This window comes from Labeo rohita, unplaced genomic scaffold (assembly GCF_022985175.1).
Source record: "Labeo rohita strain BAU-BD-2019 unplaced genomic scaffold, IGBB_LRoh.1.0 scaffold_147, whole genome shotgun sequence".
Lineage (NCBI taxonomy): Eukaryota > Metazoa > Chordata > Actinopteri > Cypriniformes > Cyprinidae > Labeo > Labeo rohita.
In genome coordinates this window covers 133,890-154,589 of record NW_026127637.1, presented here as the reverse complement: position 1 = coordinate 154,589, position 20,700 = coordinate 133,890, and the positions used below count along the sequence as shown (strand labels likewise).

General features: G+C 35.5%; 1 protein-coding gene across 1 annotated transcript in view; it reads left to right on the top strand.

The window, feature by feature from the left end:
• LOC127158352 (uncharacterized) overlaps window positions 1–20,700 on the top strand; it is a gene marked incomplete at its 5' end in the record, with an annotated part of 125,655 nt that overhangs the window by 17,670 nt on the left and 87,285 nt on the right. The window contains one exon of the mRNA XM_051101505.1: window positions 17,509–17,817. Coding sequence (XP_050957462.1) covers window positions 17,509–17,817 — 309 coding nt within the window. The remainder of the gene's footprint in view (window positions 1–17,508; window positions 17,818–20,700) is intronic.

Here is a 20,700-nt window from a genome sequence, read left to right as displayed (position 1 = left end):
TCAAAAGTGAAATGTAGCCTAGATGAACTTGAATTCCTATGTTTTTTTTTGTTTTTTTTTTTTATGGAGCTGACGTGGGTGTTTACGTTTGTGTGGCTAACATGGACAATTACCATATTAATAGCGCCCTGTGCATGGGTGTGACCACAGATAGAATACAGATAGAGGGCCTTATCATACACCTGGTGCAATGCAACGCAGTTATCATTTTCACGTTAAATAGCAAATGCGTTTGTGTCCATTTGTGCGCCCGTGGGCGTGCTGGTCTGAAAATGAAGTGTGTTCAGGCACATTGTTGGTACGTTGCTATTTTGAGGCAAGTGAAACAGACTGCGCCATTGACCAACTAAAACCTGGTCTAAAGTCACTGCCACAATATTTTTCTTGTTATTTAAAGAGCGTGTTAGTAATATGCACCTATAGGCAGGTGCACAATGCGCAGCAGCACACAAACATGCCAAATATTTAAAATGAATGGATTACAATTTAAAAGATTATTATTGTGTACATAAATATAAAAATACCTACATCATAATGAATAGTCAATAGTCCGCTTTCTTATGCGCATTGTTTTTTTTTGTTTTGTTTCACTTTCGCTTTCAAAAACGGCAACGTTCAGCATGGAGAAAGTGGAAAGGGGGTGCATAGTAACTCGTTCAGCCCACAAATGCCCCCCTTAGCGCCGGCCCTGCTCTCTGGAGCAATCAGTCTTTGTTCTTGCAAATTCCGCCGTGTAAATAGCGAATTTGCCATGGTGCGAGCTCAACTGGCTCTTAAAGGGAATGAGAGATGAGACCCTGATTGGTTTGACACATGTTATGCCAAAAACACACCCATGACTCATTAAGAGAATAGGGACAACCCTTTTAGACCATGCGTCGGGCACGCCAACCGTTTTTCCCGTCATGAAACTAGCACCTGCCCCGTGCGCTTTAGACCATGCAATTAGATTGCTAAAATAAAGCCCAAAATAAGTTCAGACGGTTCATTTTTGTGATGCATTTCAGAAAGAAGTTCATGCAGACCAACATGACAGAAAGCACATCCTGTTTGTTGTCATTGTGAGTGTACACAAATAAAAGTAGACACTTAACAGTTTCGAATGATGTGTAACACTTGTCTGTATGACCAAAAAAAAAAAAAAAAAAAACAATCAAAGGAGTATTTTGAGCCTCTTTTGCACTTTTGGAGTATTTTGTCTCTTTTGATAAGAAAAAAGCAAGGTGGTTGCGCCGATGTGACTGCCGGCCCCAGGGGGTTAAGCAGTTGGCACCTTTGTGAGCTACAGCGGCCTCCCTGACTTGTGGGGTTATTAAGTAGGTAGCCATTTCTCTTACTAAGGTTGAAGCTGCCTTCCCCTATAGTTTGTCCCCTTAAACAAGCAGCTCCCTTAGGTATTGAAGTTTATGCTGCCTACCCCATGGTTTGGGTCCTTAAGTGGTTGTTTCCTTCATGAGTCATTGCCCCCCTCTAATGATTTCATCAAGAAGGCAGCTCCCTGAAACTGTGAAGTATAACTCTCTCCCCCAGTGGTCCCTTAATCAGGGAGTTCCTTCAGTAGGAACCACCCTAATAACAACAAGATACCAACAACCTTTAGTGTCGAGAAGCTCCTTTGTGCATTACCAACGCGAACACCTCTCCCAGATATTGGGTAAGCTTTTTGGAAGTTACTCTTGAGACTGTTAGAGTGAGTAATATCTTCCCCATTCTGGGCTTTAAGTAAGGTCCTCATCCCAGCTTTCAAGCTCTCATGATCTCTGAGTTAAGGTGAGCTGCCTCTCCCAGATTTGGGGTCCCCTAAGCAGGAAGCTCCTTCATTTATCCAAGTGGAGTTGCCTTCCATTTTGTGGTTCCCTCTCAATAGACAGCTCCCCTAGAATGCAAAACTTAGCATATTTACAAGGTTTAAACTGCTTCCCCCATTCGTGGGAGTGAAGGTAAGGCTGATGACACCAGGGGGCCGACTGATGGAGACTGAACTGATGGAAGGGTAGAGACAGACAGACTGAAGAGGACCCTCCAGAGAAGGTGTAGTTGGAGGCTCCTGCGACTGAGCCAGAGGCACAGAGATCTGAAGACCACTGTGGAGCAACTGAGGACCAAGGAGGAGCCAGAGGGAAGGTGGAGCCAGACTGAACCAGAGGGATGGACGGACGAGGCAAAGCTGGAGGAAAGAAATCCCAAATCGAAGGAGGGATGACAACTGACCAAGGCAGAGCCGGAGGGACAAGGAAGCCTAGTGGAGCTAGTGGGATGAAGGTCCAAGGTGAAGACAAGGAAGCAAGGAGTCAAGCCGCAGCTAATGGATTGAAGGAACGATGTGGTTCCAAGACTGCAGAAAACAGCAGAGTGAGTGCTGAGAAACTGGCTTGCTCTTGCAGAGGAGGCAGGAGAAGGAAGCCGTGTGGGAACTCGTGTGACGCAGGATATTTAGGACATATTCAGGACAGGTTCTGGTTCTCCACTGGCGGTGAGCTCATATATTTTGTTCCATGAAGCAGGGTGATGGCTGGCTGGGCTTTGGTGGTGTTCTGAATGGGAAGTAGTCTTTCCAGAGGTCTAAATGATGGTGGTAGTTGGCCCCGATCCAAAACAATGACTTCAGGGTCTTGTTGACATAGGGGCTGTTGACGGTAATGCTGCGGCGATGAAAGTGCTCAACATAGTCCCAAAATATGTGGCTCATTTGAGGCACAGATAAAACGCAAAGGTGAAAAGAACAGATGGCAGTAAACAACACAGCAGATGAAAATGAGACTGGACAAAAATCACAGGAAAGGGAAAAATTTAAAAACTGATACAAACAAGGTAAATTAAGGAAACAGCTGAATTCAAATTAAAAGTCCATGAAACTAAAACTAACGTATCTGTGACACATAAATAAATGTTAATATCACTAATGATATACCTGAACATGGTTGACAGAGTTTGCTGATGTCCAGATGTTGAGTCTGGTTGCTGATGGGATTGTTGATCACACAGCTGTAGGTGTTGTTATCCTGATATTCCACCTCCAGAGGACTGATGCTGAGATCAGACACACTGATGATGGACAATAAACTGTTTCCTTTGTACCAGGAGAGAGTCACATGACTCACATTCACCACTGAACACATCAATGAACAATATGATGATGATGAAGAACATTGTGAAGAGTCTCTCGTGATGGAAGGAACAGGCAGAGAAGCTGGAAAACATAAGAAAATAAACAGAAATATGGATAAATGTAGCTCCAAGCAGCAGTTATAATGTCATGCATGAACTATGTTACACAAAGCACAATGCAGAGATTAAAATTAAGGAAAATCTTTAGTCTGCAAGGTACAAGGTTCTACAATACACCTACTAAGTTTTATTTTAATTAGCTATAGTCTCACTTCCAATGTATACACCAAAGCATCGCTAAGATACATCTTTCCTGTGGAATAAAATAAGAATGATGTTAAAAAATCCATTTCAGACTCTTCATATTCCTTGTGCCAAATTCCACAACTTTCCTTGAGATTCTCTGAGCTAACTCAACCAGAGGTCCCCTGCATTTTTAATATATATTGCTTATTATTATTGTTATTGTATTGTATTTAGTGTACTTTATTTATTTTTATTTTGTTTTATTTTATTTTATTTTATTTATTTTTTTTTTGTGAAAGAAATGCATAAATGAAGAAGAAAGCCAAAATATTAAATTTCATGGATGTATAGTTACTGAGTAATCTGCTATTTTGTAGAGGGGGGTCAAAATAATATTTTTTTACCTGAGATTTCAAGCCAAATTACAGGGGGGTAAATGACTTTATAAAGATGGCATCGTTACATTTTTTTTTTTTTTTTTACATAGAGATTGGTAAGTCTGTTAGTCAAATCTGTTTAGCAATTTTTGTTGCATTATATGCCAATGGTAACTGTTCAAAAATAGGGAAAAAGCACTTTTTTTCTCCAAAGTTTGCATGTCTGTAACACAAGACGTATTAAAGATATATTAGACTAAAGATATTGGGTCTCAGCAAATTTTGCTTTTGGAATCTTTATGTTTAAGGCCGTTTATTGGAATTGCAATATGGTTCCAAGTGTAAATCATTCAATTTTACGTGGTCAAAAACTAAACGTTGGTCACTTTGCATACAGATGATATATATATTATTTTCTTTTAAGGAGGACTGTGTGAATAACATTATGTCAATCTTGATTCTTTCAAGAAATCAGAAAAATGCACTAAATACACCTGTCCGAGTGTCATAAATATTCTTTTTCCAAAGTTTGCACATCTGTACCTCAAGAAGTATTGAAGTTATCTTAAAATGATTTTAGATTTGGGTTCTGAAGAAACATATATTATATACTAAATTATCTAGTCCCAGAGGTATCAGGATCTTAGTGCAGCAGAGTAGATTCAACAGTGAGCTGAATCCTTGTCCAAGTTGTTGAATCCTACCCATTTTCAATGGTGAAAAACCAAATGTGATTTTTGTGTTGACATTGAAAATATGCAAATAATAACAGTAACCCAGGGTTTAGAAATATACAGTGTGGAACTTCAGACTATGAATAACCAGGATTAATCATTAACTAAAATAAGACTACCCAGGATCACATTTGTGCAGGGTTTAGAATTACCCAGTGTCATTTCAAAGTTTCTAAAATTTGGTTAATTTGACACGGAATGACCCTATTGTCATTGAACAAGCACCCGCAATTATATTATAACAAAAGATATAAAATATAAATAAATTTGTGATATGTAATAGTGAGCTGTAATTGTCTACTTACCATAGACCATAACAGTGAATCTGTGTTTAGTCTCTGTGCTGCTGTTACTGATGGTCACTTCATAAAGTCCAGAGTCTGTGGTTTTGGTGTCTTTGATGGTCAGAGATCCAGTCTGACTGTCCAGCTTCAATCTGTCTCTGAATATCCCATCAAGAACATCAAGGATTTTTTTGCTTGCGTTACTGATTCTAGCTATGAGAGACCTGTTAGTTCCAAATGTCCACACTATCTTTTTGTCTGTTTGTGTTTCAGTAAGACTAGAGTTTAGAGTGACTGAATCTCCTTCTATCACTGACACTGAATTTACTGAATTATCTGCTTTGCCAAACACACCTGCAAAACAAACAGAAACAGACTCTCAGTCACACATATTATAGTTAAAAATGATGCTTTAACTGAAGCCAATTTGTAATAATTACAAATGTTGGAATGGAAGAATAATTGAAACAGCAGCATGGAAGATAAATGGCCAGGGGAAAAAAAAAAAGATATCTGAATTCACACATCTGAATATAGTGAATTTTTAAAATTTTGGTTTAGTATAAATCTTCACGTTTCATTTATTGATGATGGAACTGAAGTTCATTAGAGTACCACATATATAACATTCAACATCCATCTATCCATCCATCCATCCATTTTCCACCGCTTATCTGGGACCAGATATATTTTTTTTTATAAAATGAACTAAAAATCATAAAACATGTCAAAAACTTACCAACCATACACCAACAGCACAAACACCAAAAAGCCAATGTGTGAAACATTTTCTTCAACACCTCAGTAGTCTGAAACAGGTTCAAAACCTGAGATGCCAGCAGTCAAGTTGTGTAGCGAAAAAAGCTGTTGACAATGTGAACTATTTGCTAACTTCCACCAGGCTGATTTAGACCACGGCCCCTCAAACACACTTCCTTTCTCATTCACTGACTGGCATGTTTGAAATGCTGATGGAGAAACACTTATCTAGACACATTTTAGTTAATTTATGTAAATTCATTATTCCATTTAAATCTCTTATATACAAACTTAACGATCATATTATCTTAAAGACAAATACAATCCTGTTATTTATTCTAGTCCAAGATGGTTTTGTTAAAGTCTTAAATCAACACAATGACACACAGCCCAATGAAAACATGGAGGGGGCGGGAAATACCCACCAAACTGTGAAACGCCTCCAGCCTTCACACTCTACACGCATGCTCACTCAATCAAGACACAAAGACAGTAGATTTTTTTGTTGTAGTTTTTCGTTTAAACACGACATCAGACCACAACGCTCTCAGATCATCTTTTTAAACATCTTGAGTGATATGATTTCAAAACCCAAAACTGCTGGAAGATGATGTTTAAAGAAAAAATATTTGTTGCTGTCTGTTTGGGCTTTACTTATCTGCTTGGTAAGTTACAGCATTTTTTTGTTTCTGGTATAAGTTAGTACAGGTCAATGCACATGCTTTTTTCCTCATATATTATGAAAAGTAGTCTGGATTCAGGTTTTCACTAATTATTTATGTTTATCTCATAAATTTAAAGCTACGATGCTAAACATTTAGCTGTACTTTCAGTCAGATATTCCCATTTGAAGTACAAGGTGTTTATATTTTCCCAGTAAGATGTTAATGTTCTAACACCTTTTCTCTTAAAAAAAAAAAAAAAAAAAAATACTATCCTTCTTCAATACAAGGTAAAATTACAAAAAAAATGAATGAATAAATAATAAAAATAAACAACAGCAGAGTTTAAATGCTTTTTTCAGGTTTATAAGATTCAGACATTTTTAAGAATCTACTATAAACAGAAGAACCATCGGTGCAGTTTGGGGCAGCTCAGTAAAGTATAATTTTAGAAATTGCCTTCTTAGTAACAAACAATATTGAAACTGATGTTGTTTTTCTCCTTTATAATGCGACTGTGTTTATACTACACTTTCACTAAGTGTATATATTTGTGCTATGTAAATGTATTCCACTGAGCTGTATATGCGTTTTTCTTCTCTCATTCATTCTCAGCCTAACAACAAGGGACTACCAGTGAAAAACAATATATAAATATGAATTCAGATATCATACATCCTGTACCTGGCCATTTATTTTCCATACTGCTGTTTCAGTCTTTTGCAATTTCAAACTTTCCACCTTTCAAATGTTTGTAATTATTTCAAAACAACTTCAAACTTCAGTAAAAGACTAAACTTTAATATGTATGACTGAGAATCTGTTTGTGTTTGTTCTGCAGGTGTGTTTGGTGATACAGATAGAGTGAAGACAGTTTCAGTGCTGGAAGGAGATTCAGTCACTCTAAACTCTAGTCTTACTGAAATACAGATAGATGATAAGATAGCGTGGAAGTCTGGGAATAACAGATCTTTCATAGCTAGGAGAGACCAAAAAAGTCCTCGATGTTCCTGATGTGAGTTTCAGAGGCAGACTGAAGCTGGACCATCAGACTGGATCTCTGAGCATCACAAACACCAGAACCACAGACTCTGGATTTTATGAAGTTTCCATCAGTAACAGCAGCACAGAGACTATATATGGATTCAGTGTTACTGTCTATGGTGAGTAGACAATTACAGCTCAGTCTATTCTCTTTTTCTTCTTCTTAGGTATGTATACGAAGTGCTGTCTTCACACAAAAGCTTTTTTATTTTTGCATACAAAACATTCTTTAAGTTAAAGACCTCAAAACGTATTTCGCACTTGAAAAAAAAAAAAAAAAAATTAAATTGACCTTGAAAGTAACATATCATCGCCTCAGTGATTCCTACACACCAAACAGTGTTTTTAGTAATTATTCAAACAGGGCATTTTCATGCTCCATTTTGTATCAGTATAATTGTTGCCCTTTTAACACACATTAGATTGCCATCTTTGAGAGAGTTGTACCATATAGCTGTTTTCGGCAGAATCAAAACAAAGCGTTTCATTTAGATGGTCAGCATCACAAAGTTTTTTAATGCTGACATTTTTATAGTATTTGTTACAGATCAGACACAGTGTTATTTCTCTTTATTTCAGCTCGTCTGCCTGTTCCTGTTATCAGCAGTAACTCCTCAAACTGCTCATCACCATCAATGTCCAAATGTTCATTGATGTGTTCAGTGGTGAATGTGAGTCATGCAACTCTCTCCTGGTACAAAGGAAACAATCTGTTGTCCAGCATCAGTGTGTCTGATCTCAGGATCAGTCTCTCTCTACCTCTGGAGGTGGATTGTCTGGATGATTCCTACAGCTGTGTTGTGGCTTATTCATTCACCAACCAGACCACACATCTCAACAACACTCAACTCTGTCCAACATGTCCAGTGAAAGGTAAATGCTGTGCCGTCTTTTTACTGCAAATGCTTCATCTGAAGTCGTATGTATACCACAAATATAATACTACAAATCAGGGCTCACACCAACCAGAATCATTATTTTAACGTTGACACAGTCTCCTATCTGTGCCGCAAATTTCACAACTTATGGTTTTATGGTCTGCCACTGACTTCTGAAGAAAAAGAAGGCAACGACCACTAACGGATGCAATAAATGCCTATGTGCCTTCAGTGCTTGGCCCCTAGTAATAATAAAAAATAATAATATTAAATCAAACAGTCAATCAATACCCCTACAGTGGTTAACCAGACTGGGGGCTGTTTCGTAAAACAAGTTTACCAAATAAACCAGGCTTATTTCAGTTGGTCTGACTTATTGCCACTTGATTTGGTTTCAGAAAGAAAATTTACCATAGCTCAAACTCAGCCACTCTGGCAACTTATGCTGGGAAACTAACCTGGTCCAGAGCAGGCTAACTGTCAGGCTAAGCTAAATTCCTGTAACAATGACCAATAGGAACACATATATTACCACTGACTCTCTCACATACAATTATTTGACTTTATTATCAGTCCAAAAATAAAGTGTACAGAAAATGCAACTTAAATAAATCAAATAAATAAAAATATAGGCTACAACTGACTGTATTTAATGTATTGTGCCCAAAAAGTAATGTCATTTTATTATTATTATTATTATTATTATATGGAAACATTTTAACATTGCTACTTGCGCATTTAGTTGATCAGCACTTTCTAGCCATGCAGCATTCCTCTCGAGTTTTATGATGGTTATTAGTAGGCCATTAAAACATTCTAATCTAAAATTGCTATTTAAAGCATTAAAGCATTGAAACCCTTAAATTAAAAGTTAAAATCACTTGAGCTAAAAATGACGATAAATAATAGAAAACAGACTACATTTTAACTGGTAAGAGGAATACACATTAACTCATTTGAGCTAGTAATTAGGGCTGTATTAGCCAGCTTACATTTGATTTACAGTTACTGCTATCACAAAAATACACTTATATGTAGGATTCAAATTCTACATGTGTCACATTTGTCCAATAATAAATATTTTACCAAAATGTATAATGTACTCAAAATTATTGTGCTATTATTCTATTGCGTTCCGTCTATTTAGTGCGCATGCACGCAGCAGGGCGCGTTTACTCACCCACTCGCCCACTGCTGACAGCGAAATGAATTTACTTGCATGGCCATACCTGAACTTTGTAATAACATTGATAATGCTAAAAACAATGCATGAAAGTTCCAGTTTTACTCTGGTTTTTATTGCATAATGGAGATTCTCCCTGCAAATTCCATAATGTCCTGCAATACTTTGACCGTGTTGAATATGATAGGGTTATTTGTAATTTCAGGCAAAATCTTAAAGCCCTTACTGCTTATAAGCAGACTTAACACAGAGAATTTAAACTGCACTAAGATTCACACTCCTGCAACTCCCTTGACTCCAGCAACCATGACATTGTCCTCCCCAAAAGAAATGTTGGTCAAATGTATAGTCCTGTTTCATGTTATTTTTTATTTCCTCAGATTGTACCTTCTGTTGTCATGTTCCTGAAGTTGTAACCAGATTGGTCATCTCTGTTCTGGCGGGCGTGGCTGCTGCTTTTATTGTGGTGTATGACATCACATCCAGTTTGAAGAAGGAGAGATCATAGCACACATCATCATCATCATCATCGAATGCTCACAGATAATGTATTCTGACTCTGTTAGTGTGTCCACCCTTTGCCAGAACATTTTCACATTTACAAAACTGGCTCAGTTATCAGCTGATTTTGAATGACCTTATAGATTAAAGTTCAGTAAAGTTTAATGATTAATCATATTGCTTCTATCGATTATATATATATATATATATATATATATATATATATATATATATATATATATATATATATATATATATATATATATGTATATAAAACTAGGAATAGTCAGGTTGTTGTATGATTACAGGCTTATTTTACACAGGTTTCTTTCATCGTTTCAGGCATATTATTATACTTATTATTATCCTTATTATTCATTTCATTATTATTGTTACTGTATTATGATTTTTAAGGAATACAGACTTATATGAAATAAGTCAGTGTATATAATACAGTTTTTTTTAGCTCATTAGCGTCACCTGCTGGTTCAGTTTTAAGAAGACGCATTAATCTGTGCATGTACATAGCAAACTGCTGAACTACATTTAGTAGCAGAGAGATAGTAGCCTATTATTGTTTTTGAAATAATGTAGCTTTTCAGTATGTGCACTGTTTTGTTAAGTAGTGAGGTACTTGTTGAGGTTTTCTTTCTGTACCAAATTCAGCTTTCACCCAAGTGCTGAGATTGTAATGATTTCCATAGAAATTAAAAAAAGAATTTTGTAAAGAAAAAATGCTCAACAGGTGTTTTTGTACATTTCTGGGTGAAGAACTACATGGGATCTGGAATCTGATTTGGGACGTGGGGGTGACATTGTCATGTACATTGTGTCAGAAGGGAGGTTCATGGAAATTTCCAAAATAGATTTAAACAAGTATTTAGGATCTGATATAATTATAAAAGCAGTTAAATTTTAATTTAAAATCAATTAAGAATAATAGACATTAAAATAAAATACAGATCACTTCATGTATACATCTGACAACCTTTTACACTTCACACTGCCAGGAGGTGGCAGAATGCAACTAAAACGTTGATATGCCATCCGCCAAAAATCCACAGAAGAAGAAAAAGAAGACGACGGCTCTGTTTCAGTTCATTTTTAAGCCCTTCACTTGCTAACTTAACCCGTCTCGTTTACTCGACTGAAACGCAAAATTAAAGCTGCAAATAAATTAGGAGCTATGGCCATTGAAAATATGTTGCAAAATTGCTTTTGCTTTGTTTCGTTTGTTTTATTTATTTATTTATTTATTTATGGTTTGCAAAAAGCACATTTGTTTTTTCTCAATACTTTAATTTTGCTTTGGAAAAATGTGTTATATTTGTAAGTATATGCATTTTTTATATGCATATAAAAAGTATTTTACATTTTTCAATGAGGAGTAATAATAGCCTAATGTTTTTTTATCCTCACAGCGCGTCAGTTATTCGGTGCTCTATGAAATTATTGCGGGGCAAATTTATTGTAGCCTAATATTAATTTAATAATAAAAGTAACCTAATAATAATATGCCTAATAATAAGAAGAATGTAACAGGCCTACATTAATTGGAAATTGCAAATCCTTTCAACATTGCCAAAATTTGATGTTTTGACAATATCTCTGACTATCGTCGATACATTATCGTCTTTCGGCGCAACCCAGCAAGAGAAGGGTTATCGCGAGGCCCCCCTGCGGTGCGTGCCCTGTGTGCCCGTCCGCTACGCCACTGGTCCCAGGAAAGGCGCGTATAGCCGTGCCAGACTGTGTGGTAGCGCTCCCTGACACGGAAAGATTTACTCCCTATCTGTGAAGATCAGCGCGTGCGGCTCAAAAACGGATCGCTGACGAGCACTCAGAGAAGGAAGCACTTTCATAACTTCACGGATCATCTAAATTTACATCAATATGAAGAGCGCACTTACAGTCAGTCTTTTATTATTCGCGATGGGTAAGAGTATTATTATTATTATTATTATTATTATTATTACATGGCTGTTGTACTTTCGGTTTCGTTATTCTTCACACCAAAAATGCGCATTTTTTTCCATTTGCTTGTTGAGTGATCATTTTTAGTAGGCTAAGGTATAGGATTCATGCTATATTATTAATGATATTATATAATACCAACAATGACTACATTTTAGTTGAAATTTTAGTTATATTATGACATTGGAGTAATGGACACCTTCTAAATAAATAAATAAACACATTTAGAAAAGTAATTTAAAATACATAAAACTAAATACGTATTCTTTCATACTGCAAATAACTTGTGAAAATAAAATGTCAAATTAGTATAGCTCAATCCATGACACTGATTAACCGTGTAAGACATTGAACATTAAAATGCTAAAGGAATTGATATTCTAATTGAGTTTTGGCAGGTTACATGCGCGACGCAGAGAGAGTGAAAAAGCAAACGTGGTAATTAATATTGCTATTTAAAAATGACAGACTCATATAAGATATAGGACATATGGTTGCAAATGGACTTTGCATTTTCATTTGGAATTTGGCAGTCACTGTGCGTTCGTGGAAGTAAAAAAGCAAACGATATTGTAAGATTTGCAATTGCGTTTGAATTATGTCACAATTTATGCGTACACATATGGAAACCTGCAATGAAAATGTAATCTGCAATTCCTTTTGATATCATGGCGATGCCATGCTGTTAAGAGACAAGGGATTTAAGGCTTATGAAAGTATGACTAACTGGGCAGGACAGTAACACCATGTCTGTGCGGGAGCATTACGCAGTGCCACAAAGGACAATAAAACCCATTATTGTCGACAGTGGATGCAGTGTGGCACGGTCATTCCGGGGTGAAAAAGTACTCAAACTTATACTTAAGTGAAGTACAAATATCAAAAATGAGAAAGGAGATTCTTGTTTTATCATACTGAATCATCAATGCAAAGTGAAATTAATTAATGGAATGTAATTTAATAATTGTAATATGACCACGTGGCGAACCGATTACCCTACTAAACACTGTCTCCATAGTATACATGCTGTTTGCACTTTCCCCCACTCCACCCTAATAGCAATGAGGCAATAATGATTTGTTAAAATAAAGTATCAAAAACAAGTAATCATATTTTTATGTGCGGGAGCTGGAGGAAACAGGCTGAGGTGAAGACAAGGAAGAACAGGAAATACTTGGAACAGAGAACCAAAACATATGGTTTTATTGAACAAAATAGTTAAAATGCATAGTGTACTATACAATGGAGCTAATGTACATTACACATTATAACAAATACATGCAGAGGCCGCCAAGGCCCTCACAATGTTTATTTTTTATTTTTTACACTTTACTGCATGATGCAATTCTTTTTTAATACTGACCAAACAACATATTCAAATGTCTACTTAATCTTTAATATTTGGCCATTTCTTTGTGACAGAAATGCTAAAGCCACTATAATTTCTTGAATACATAGACAACTGGACATCAAAATGTCTAAACTCAGAGTGAGAGTTTAAACTTTTATTTTTAAATTGTGATGAACAGATAGTATATTGAGAAAGATTTTTATGTATTCCCATGGGTTTGCATAGCTTTATAAATGATTTACCTTACAAATCTAATGAAATTGTGAAAACCTTATAATAAACCCAAACTCACAACAATATGCAGAGATGGAGTACATAAACTACACGCATGTAAATAATCAAATTGAATGAACTGAATCATAGCATTTGTGAATTCACAATAGCACTATGCTTTATGATGATTTTTAAATGTGTTTAATATATAATAAAACCTTGGAAAAAGTCCTAATAATGTGTTTAATGGATTCTCGTCAGTGGAATGTGCCACTTCCAGTTTTTTGCTAGTTACTCAACAGGGGCAAAATTATTATTATTATTATTATTTTTTTTTTATTTAGTATTCAAACTGAACCTAGGGATCGTGACAGCCGTAACCAATACCCCCACCCCTCCCAGACTGATGGGGGTGTGAGAGAAAGAGAAGTTGTTAGAGAAATCAGCAGGGATTGCTGAGTGTTCTGGATGAATCCAGGTCTTAGTCAAACCCAAGATGCTAAGTGTAGACTGGGAAGCAATAGCTGGAATAAAGTCTGCTTTGTTGACAGCTGACTGGCAATTCCAGAGACCCACAGAAAAAGAGAAAGGTGCAATAGGAGAGGTGCAGATAGGATGAAGGTTAGTAAGACTGTGTTGCTGTCTGCGTTTGATGTTAGAGTGTTGTTGTGAGACAACCAGAATTTATTGGAAACGCATGATAGATTTGGAAAAGTGAGGGCAGAAAGGAGTAATAAAAGATGATAGATAAAAAAGTGTGTTGTCGGTATTGTTGCTTGGTTGAGTCACGCAGGTAGAGTCGTAGGTCTTCACCTGAGTCTGTCTTCACACGAGTAGGCTAAACACTTCTGCGTCAGTGCACAGTTAACAAATAAATATACAGCCAGTTGACTCAAAAACAGCTGTGTATGCCTTCACAATTAGCACACCAAAACCCTAAAGCAGCCAAATGGCTCAAATTGATACTAATGCGGGACAATTCACCACTTAAGTGCAGCAAACAAGCAATACAAATATCAAAAGCTTCTTCTTAGCTGACAGCTATTATTCTAATAGAAACTAAGTATTTAAGTATTAAACAAACACCTTCTCTTCTGACTACAGGCCTACACTGTAAATAAATAAATATAATAATAAATAAAATAATTATTGTGTTATTCCACTGCCTTAAAATATTTAGTTTAGTCAACTAAACTATTCCTGTTGTCACTTAAATTTAACTTAAAATTTCAAGTTGAAAGAAGAACATTAAGTTGAAACAAGTTTTTGAAAGATTTTTTTACAGTGTTCTTCTAATAAAATAAAATAAAATAACCAAATAACATTAGGATTGTGTTTCTGATAAAATGAAGCTGTAATTGGCATCATACAATCAGTATCAGAGTCTGTTTTCATTTACAAATCAGAAGCTATAGCTTACAAAATAAATAAAAAAAAAAATCACTAACATGACACTTGATATCCAATATATTACTCCAATATTAAATTCTCCCTAAGATAGATAGATAGATAGATAGATAGATAGATAGATAGACACTGAGGTCAGTTTTAAGTGTTCAAAGTCACATCTCTCACTGTTTCTCTGTGTTCTTCAGGTGTGTTTGCTGCTACAGATGAAATAGTGTCAGTGCTGAAGGGAGATTCTGTCACTCTACACACTGATGTTACTGAACTACAGAAAGATGATGAGATAGAATGGAGGTTTAATGGAATAGTCGTTGCTACAGTCAGTCGTGACATAAATGGTAGCTTAGTGTGGGTTAAAAATGATGGGGCATTAAAAGACAGACTGCAGCTTGACAATCAGACAGGAGATCTGAAGATAAGAAACATCCAAAACACAGACTCTGGGCATTGGAAAGTAAATATCTTCAGCATCAGAGGATCCACATCAAAGACATTCTACATCAGTGGTGAGTGTCTCAGTTTTTTTTTTTTTTTCAATCACTCCCCTAACAATAAACAATAAATTGAAATTCTTCAATTATGTTATTTATTTTTTTGTTACAGATGCAAAATGTTATTAGCAAAGTGTCTTTTATACACAGAATTTCAGTTTACAATGAGTCATGAGAAATGTTTTCTGAGACACTCTGTGATTGACTCTAATTTACACACTTGTGTAGTAAATAATGTAGTGTTGTATAAATGTAATATCACCCTTGTAGTCATGCGCTACCTGCAACAGCTGATTCATTTTGTGATAATATAATACATCACACGCATTGCTGTGTGATCTAATCTATTTAAAAAAAAAAAAAAGGTCTTTTACAGAACAAGAATCCTTTTGTGGATGGTACACATAGTGTCAAATGAATTTCCATACTTTTGTGATGCTGAAAACATAGGACTTTTTCTTCTTCTTCTTCTTCTTCTTCTTCTTCTTTTTCTTCTTCTTCTTCTTTTTTTTTTTTTTTTGTGTATAACTCCAATACAGTTAATTTGACTCCGGTCTAACTCACTGCTAGTGATCAGTGGGTTAATGAAACTGACCATAACTTTAGCTTTCAGCCCTTTCAATGATAAAAGGAAAGTGCAAAGCATCAGTAAACATGAGTGGAATGCAAACATCAAAACCTTAAACGGACGGCAGATGGATGGTGATTTAGATGTGGAAAAGTGCTTTAATATATTCTCCTCTGTGCATGTTTAAGCAATAGTTTCTAAGTTGTACATTATAATAGCTGAGTATACCTGTTCACCATGTTTCACTTCAGTTTATAAGCTGTCAGATGAGGCCATCATGATATCAGACCTCTCCAACTCAAAATTTTCTAGTGACTTGTTACATCAAAATTTTTCATTTGGCCTAATGAAATGTTTGTGAATTGACTTTTGATAATTGTGGCAGTGGTCGGTTAACATTGGCTTGAGCTAATTGTAATAAATAGTTTAATGAACAGTGTTGTTTGCAAAATTTAATATTTTAAATTATAGTAGCAATTTTATGTCTCACTGTCTAGTTAAAAAACAACTAAATACATTAAATTTGTACTGTAGAAAGTTGTATGATGATTATAATGGTTAAATCTGTTTAGTGACAGTGTTATAAAAGTGATGACAAACATAGAAACTGTTTGTTTTCAGGTGTGAGTGGTACTGGAGTGAAGTCAGTATCAGTGCTGGTGGGAGATTCTGTCACGCTGAACAGTAATACTGAAATACAGAGAGATGATGTGATACGATGGAGGTTTGGACATCAAAAAACTTCTGTAGCTGAAATCAATAGAAAGGCTGGAATCTTCAGCACATATGATGGTGCTGATGGGAGATTTGGAGACAGACTACAGCTGGACTGTTTTACTGGATCTCTGACCATCAGGGACATTGGAACCAGACACTCTGGACTTTATGAAGCTGACATCGGCAGTGCCGGCAGACAACACACCATACACAAGACATTCAGTGTGACTGTCAGCGGTGAGTCCATCAATGTAAAAATGAACTGAATTAGATCAGCACTGTGTGAAGAGTTTAGATAGAAATAAACATATATGCATTGAATTGACTGTTCAGTGCATATACTGAACAGTCAATATATGCTTATGTGTTGACACATGTTGGTGTTGTTAGTTTAGTAAAAAATGAGTAAAGTTTAGTCAAAATTATTTTGTTTTAAAAATGAGCTACTATTATTAACTAACAGGACAATTACCACTCACCATATGATTTTATGACACTGTAGCTGAATATGAAACATTACAGGCGTTTGGTGCTTTATACTGCTGTCTGTCCCTGTAGATGCTTCTCATACATTTTAATGGACGTTCCTGGATTCAACACTATGATTTTCAATGTGTTGTTGGTGAATCATGGTGGTTTTATAGTTTGTGCTGATAGAAAGTGGTCAGTGTCTGTATGTCTGATGTTTCATTTCTCTGTTTATTATTCACTGCTGTGTTTAGTTTCATAATGAGCTCAAATGTTCACCTGAACCTTGATCAGTTGACCTGATGAACAAATTTCTTCTTTTTGTGAATCCTTTGAAAGACATGTCCTGTTGGACCTGAAATGTGCCCTTTGTGACCAGTAAAGTGTTCCTGTAAAGTCATACTTAAATTTAAACAACTGAGTGTTAAATGAGCTGTAATAGACTCACTGAGATTTGTTAAGTAGGAAGTGTTAAAAATCGTTCTGTATGTTTTTAATTCATTTCTGAGTAGCCGTTCATCACTGTTGTGTTTGTTGTGACAGATGGAGTGAAGTCACTGTTAGTGGGGTATGGAGATTCTGTTTCTCTACAGACTGTTACAGAAATACAGAACGATGATCTGATACTGTGGAAGTTCAAAGACATTATCATAGCTGAAATCCATAAGGCAGACCAACGATTTTCCATATCTGATGGTCCTGATGGGACATTCAGAGACAGACTGGAGCTAGATCATCAGACTGGATCTCTGAACATCACAAACACCAGAACCACAGACTCTGGACTTTATGAACTGAAGATCAGCAGCAGCAGACGCTCCATAAACAGGAGATTCACTGTTACTGTCACTGGTGAGTAGATCAAATCTGTCAATATAAAAGTGATCTTATTTAGATCAGAGCTCTAACAACAATTCTAAAGTTACTCTTCATTTGAATAGTTAAACATTTGTATCTTAAACTATTTTAGTTTGTTGGTCTCTCAAAGAGGTTTGGTAAAAAAAAAAAAATACTGTATGATATCCATACATCTATCACTCAAACTGTTTTCCTATGTTGGATTTGTGGAATCTATCAAAGCTTATTAGATGAGGTTAACAGAGGCTGATCAGACTTTGACTCATGGCCCTAAAGGTCTGCAAGAAATTTAGTAGCCACTTAAAAATATGGACATAATCCAGTGTACCCAAAGCCTATAAATCTAAAAGAAAACTCAAAACTTAAACTTAGGTATGTAAATGAGTCATATGAATCTAAGCAAGCATGCATGTTCAATATGGAGACCAGGCAAACGTTGGCATTATAACAGTTAGGAAGGTTAAAAACACTGTATTTCTATGCTAAAGTCCTTGAAATTGCAATAATAATCACTAGATGATCAGTTATTGGCTCATTCAACTCATTAATATATGGTGTTACAAAAAGGAGACTTGCTCTAAGCAGTTTGTTACCTATCAATTATTTCAAATATCTACTTTTACAACAAAATGTGTGTACATGTGTGTGGAGGTATGCTTAGTGTTAATAAGGGTGTATTTATATGTAAGTCAGAGACAGAGTGCAGGCATGTGTGTCTAACATAACTGTATTTTCAGCTTCAGAACCATGACTGTTTCTGTGTGCTTTGCATTGGTGACCAGGACCAAGTTCAAGTCAATTCAAATCCACCACCCCAAGTCCTAGTTTTTTTCCTAATAATAATAATAATAATAATAATAATAATAATCAACTCTTCCTTGCTTTGGTTTAAAATATTGTGATAGTTCACTGTCCTGATTTGTATCGAATTTTATTAATATTATTAATCTGATGAAATAAGGAACAATATTTTGCAGCATGTTCTCAATCATTCCCTAACTGTGGCCAAGGTGGGTTGATAGTTGTAGCCGAATGTTAAGAGAACAGCCGTATTCTCAATCATTGAGGTGTTTAATAGCAAGAACAGTTATTCCAACAATGTATACAGTACTGTAATACTGTATGCTTACTTTAATGCTTTTTATTACAGTAATCCACTTGTGTTTTACATTATACAGTAAATCTGATTTTATAGATACATACTGTAACACACACACACACACAAAACTACAGTCTGTGACTGTTTCTCTCTATCATTACAGTATCAGATATTCACTCAGGTTATATAGTGCTGATGTTTATAGTGTGTTATAGATCAGACACACATTCACACTAATGACTGTCTGTTTCACGTTCAAGGTCTGTCTTCAGCTGCTATAGCAGGGATTGTTGTTGTTGGTGGTGGTGGTGTTGTTATTCTGGTAGTTGCAGTTGTAGTTGTAGCTGCTGTTGTGATAGACCATCGCCGCAAGATCTCTAAAACAGAAAAAGATTTGAGTAAGTATCACACAAACAGTTCATATAATATGGGGCAAAAAACTAAAAGTTTAATTTCCATTAAGATAATAACATATGAAGGGCTGATACAGATCTTCTACAGGTCTGTAGAAAACTCAGACTTAACACAGTTTCTGCAGATATTATGATAGTGTTTGATCTCAAATGCTTTTTCAGCATGTTTGTGCTTGTAGGAGTGTGATGTGCCTTTATAGGAATGATAGTATTAGAAAATATTCAATATTAAAAAGCATTACTATAAAACTATTAATCTCTAAACAGCATTACAAAAGAAACACAAAGGTATTAGAGACAGCACTGATCTTGAGCTTTTTAAAACTGAAGAACAAGCTGTGTGCCATTCTGAACATACTCTGAAATAGAGAAGTTATATTTTACTCAGCTAACCTAAAAAGAAACTACGTTAAACCAATAATAAATATTATAAAAGAAAGATAAATAGTAAAATTACTGTATAATTATAAATACAAACATGAATTATCTGCTGGATCTGCAGCATAAACATGGATGTACATTGTGCAAGAACAGTACAAGGAAATGATTTGTTTGATAATGTGACTGGTTGGTCTATTAAAAATACATAGAAACATACATTGCAGCATCAGCACAGAGTAATCTTACTGGGAAAACATTTTCTTCATCTTGTAAGATCTGATTTATTCTGATTGACTTTCTGGACCTTCTAGTAAAAGAGCTACACAGGTGTTTTTATCAGTCTGTCTGTTTACAAGGTACCAGGTTAAAGTGCTTTTGAGTATGAAATAATGACTGTTTTCAAAGGTTGTGACATCTGAGTTTGATTTGAGACACATAGTAACAACTAGATTGACAAGCAGAGCTATATATTTTATAATATAACCTATATAACTATAGGATCTTGAGTGTCTGTGACAATGAAAGATTTACAATAAATTAAAATATGTTTCCTTTCAGACAGTCAATGGTTCCTCTTAAAAAGATTCTTCCATAATGTAAGATGTGTATGATATGGATTCATTCCTGTTGTTCATTCACACATCATGACAACAATAACATCATTAATACAAATATAAAGACAGAGCTGACCTTGTCTTCATCTCTTTTTGAAATAATGATTTTTCTGACTGACTTTCTAATTTTGACTCTGTGCAACAGAGTTATTGTTAAAGTACTGGGCAAATAAAATGGTTAATTTAACAAGTAACCAAAAGCTTAATTTTTTAAACAAATAGTTAATTTAAAGCAGGAGCTCTCACTCTGTGTCCATAACCCTCAGCATTTCCTGTTTGTTACTGTGGCCTTATTAATTAATTTATTTAATACCATTATTACAGTGCTGTGTCAGTGTTATATGATGAGTTCAGACTTCAGTTTGTTTTT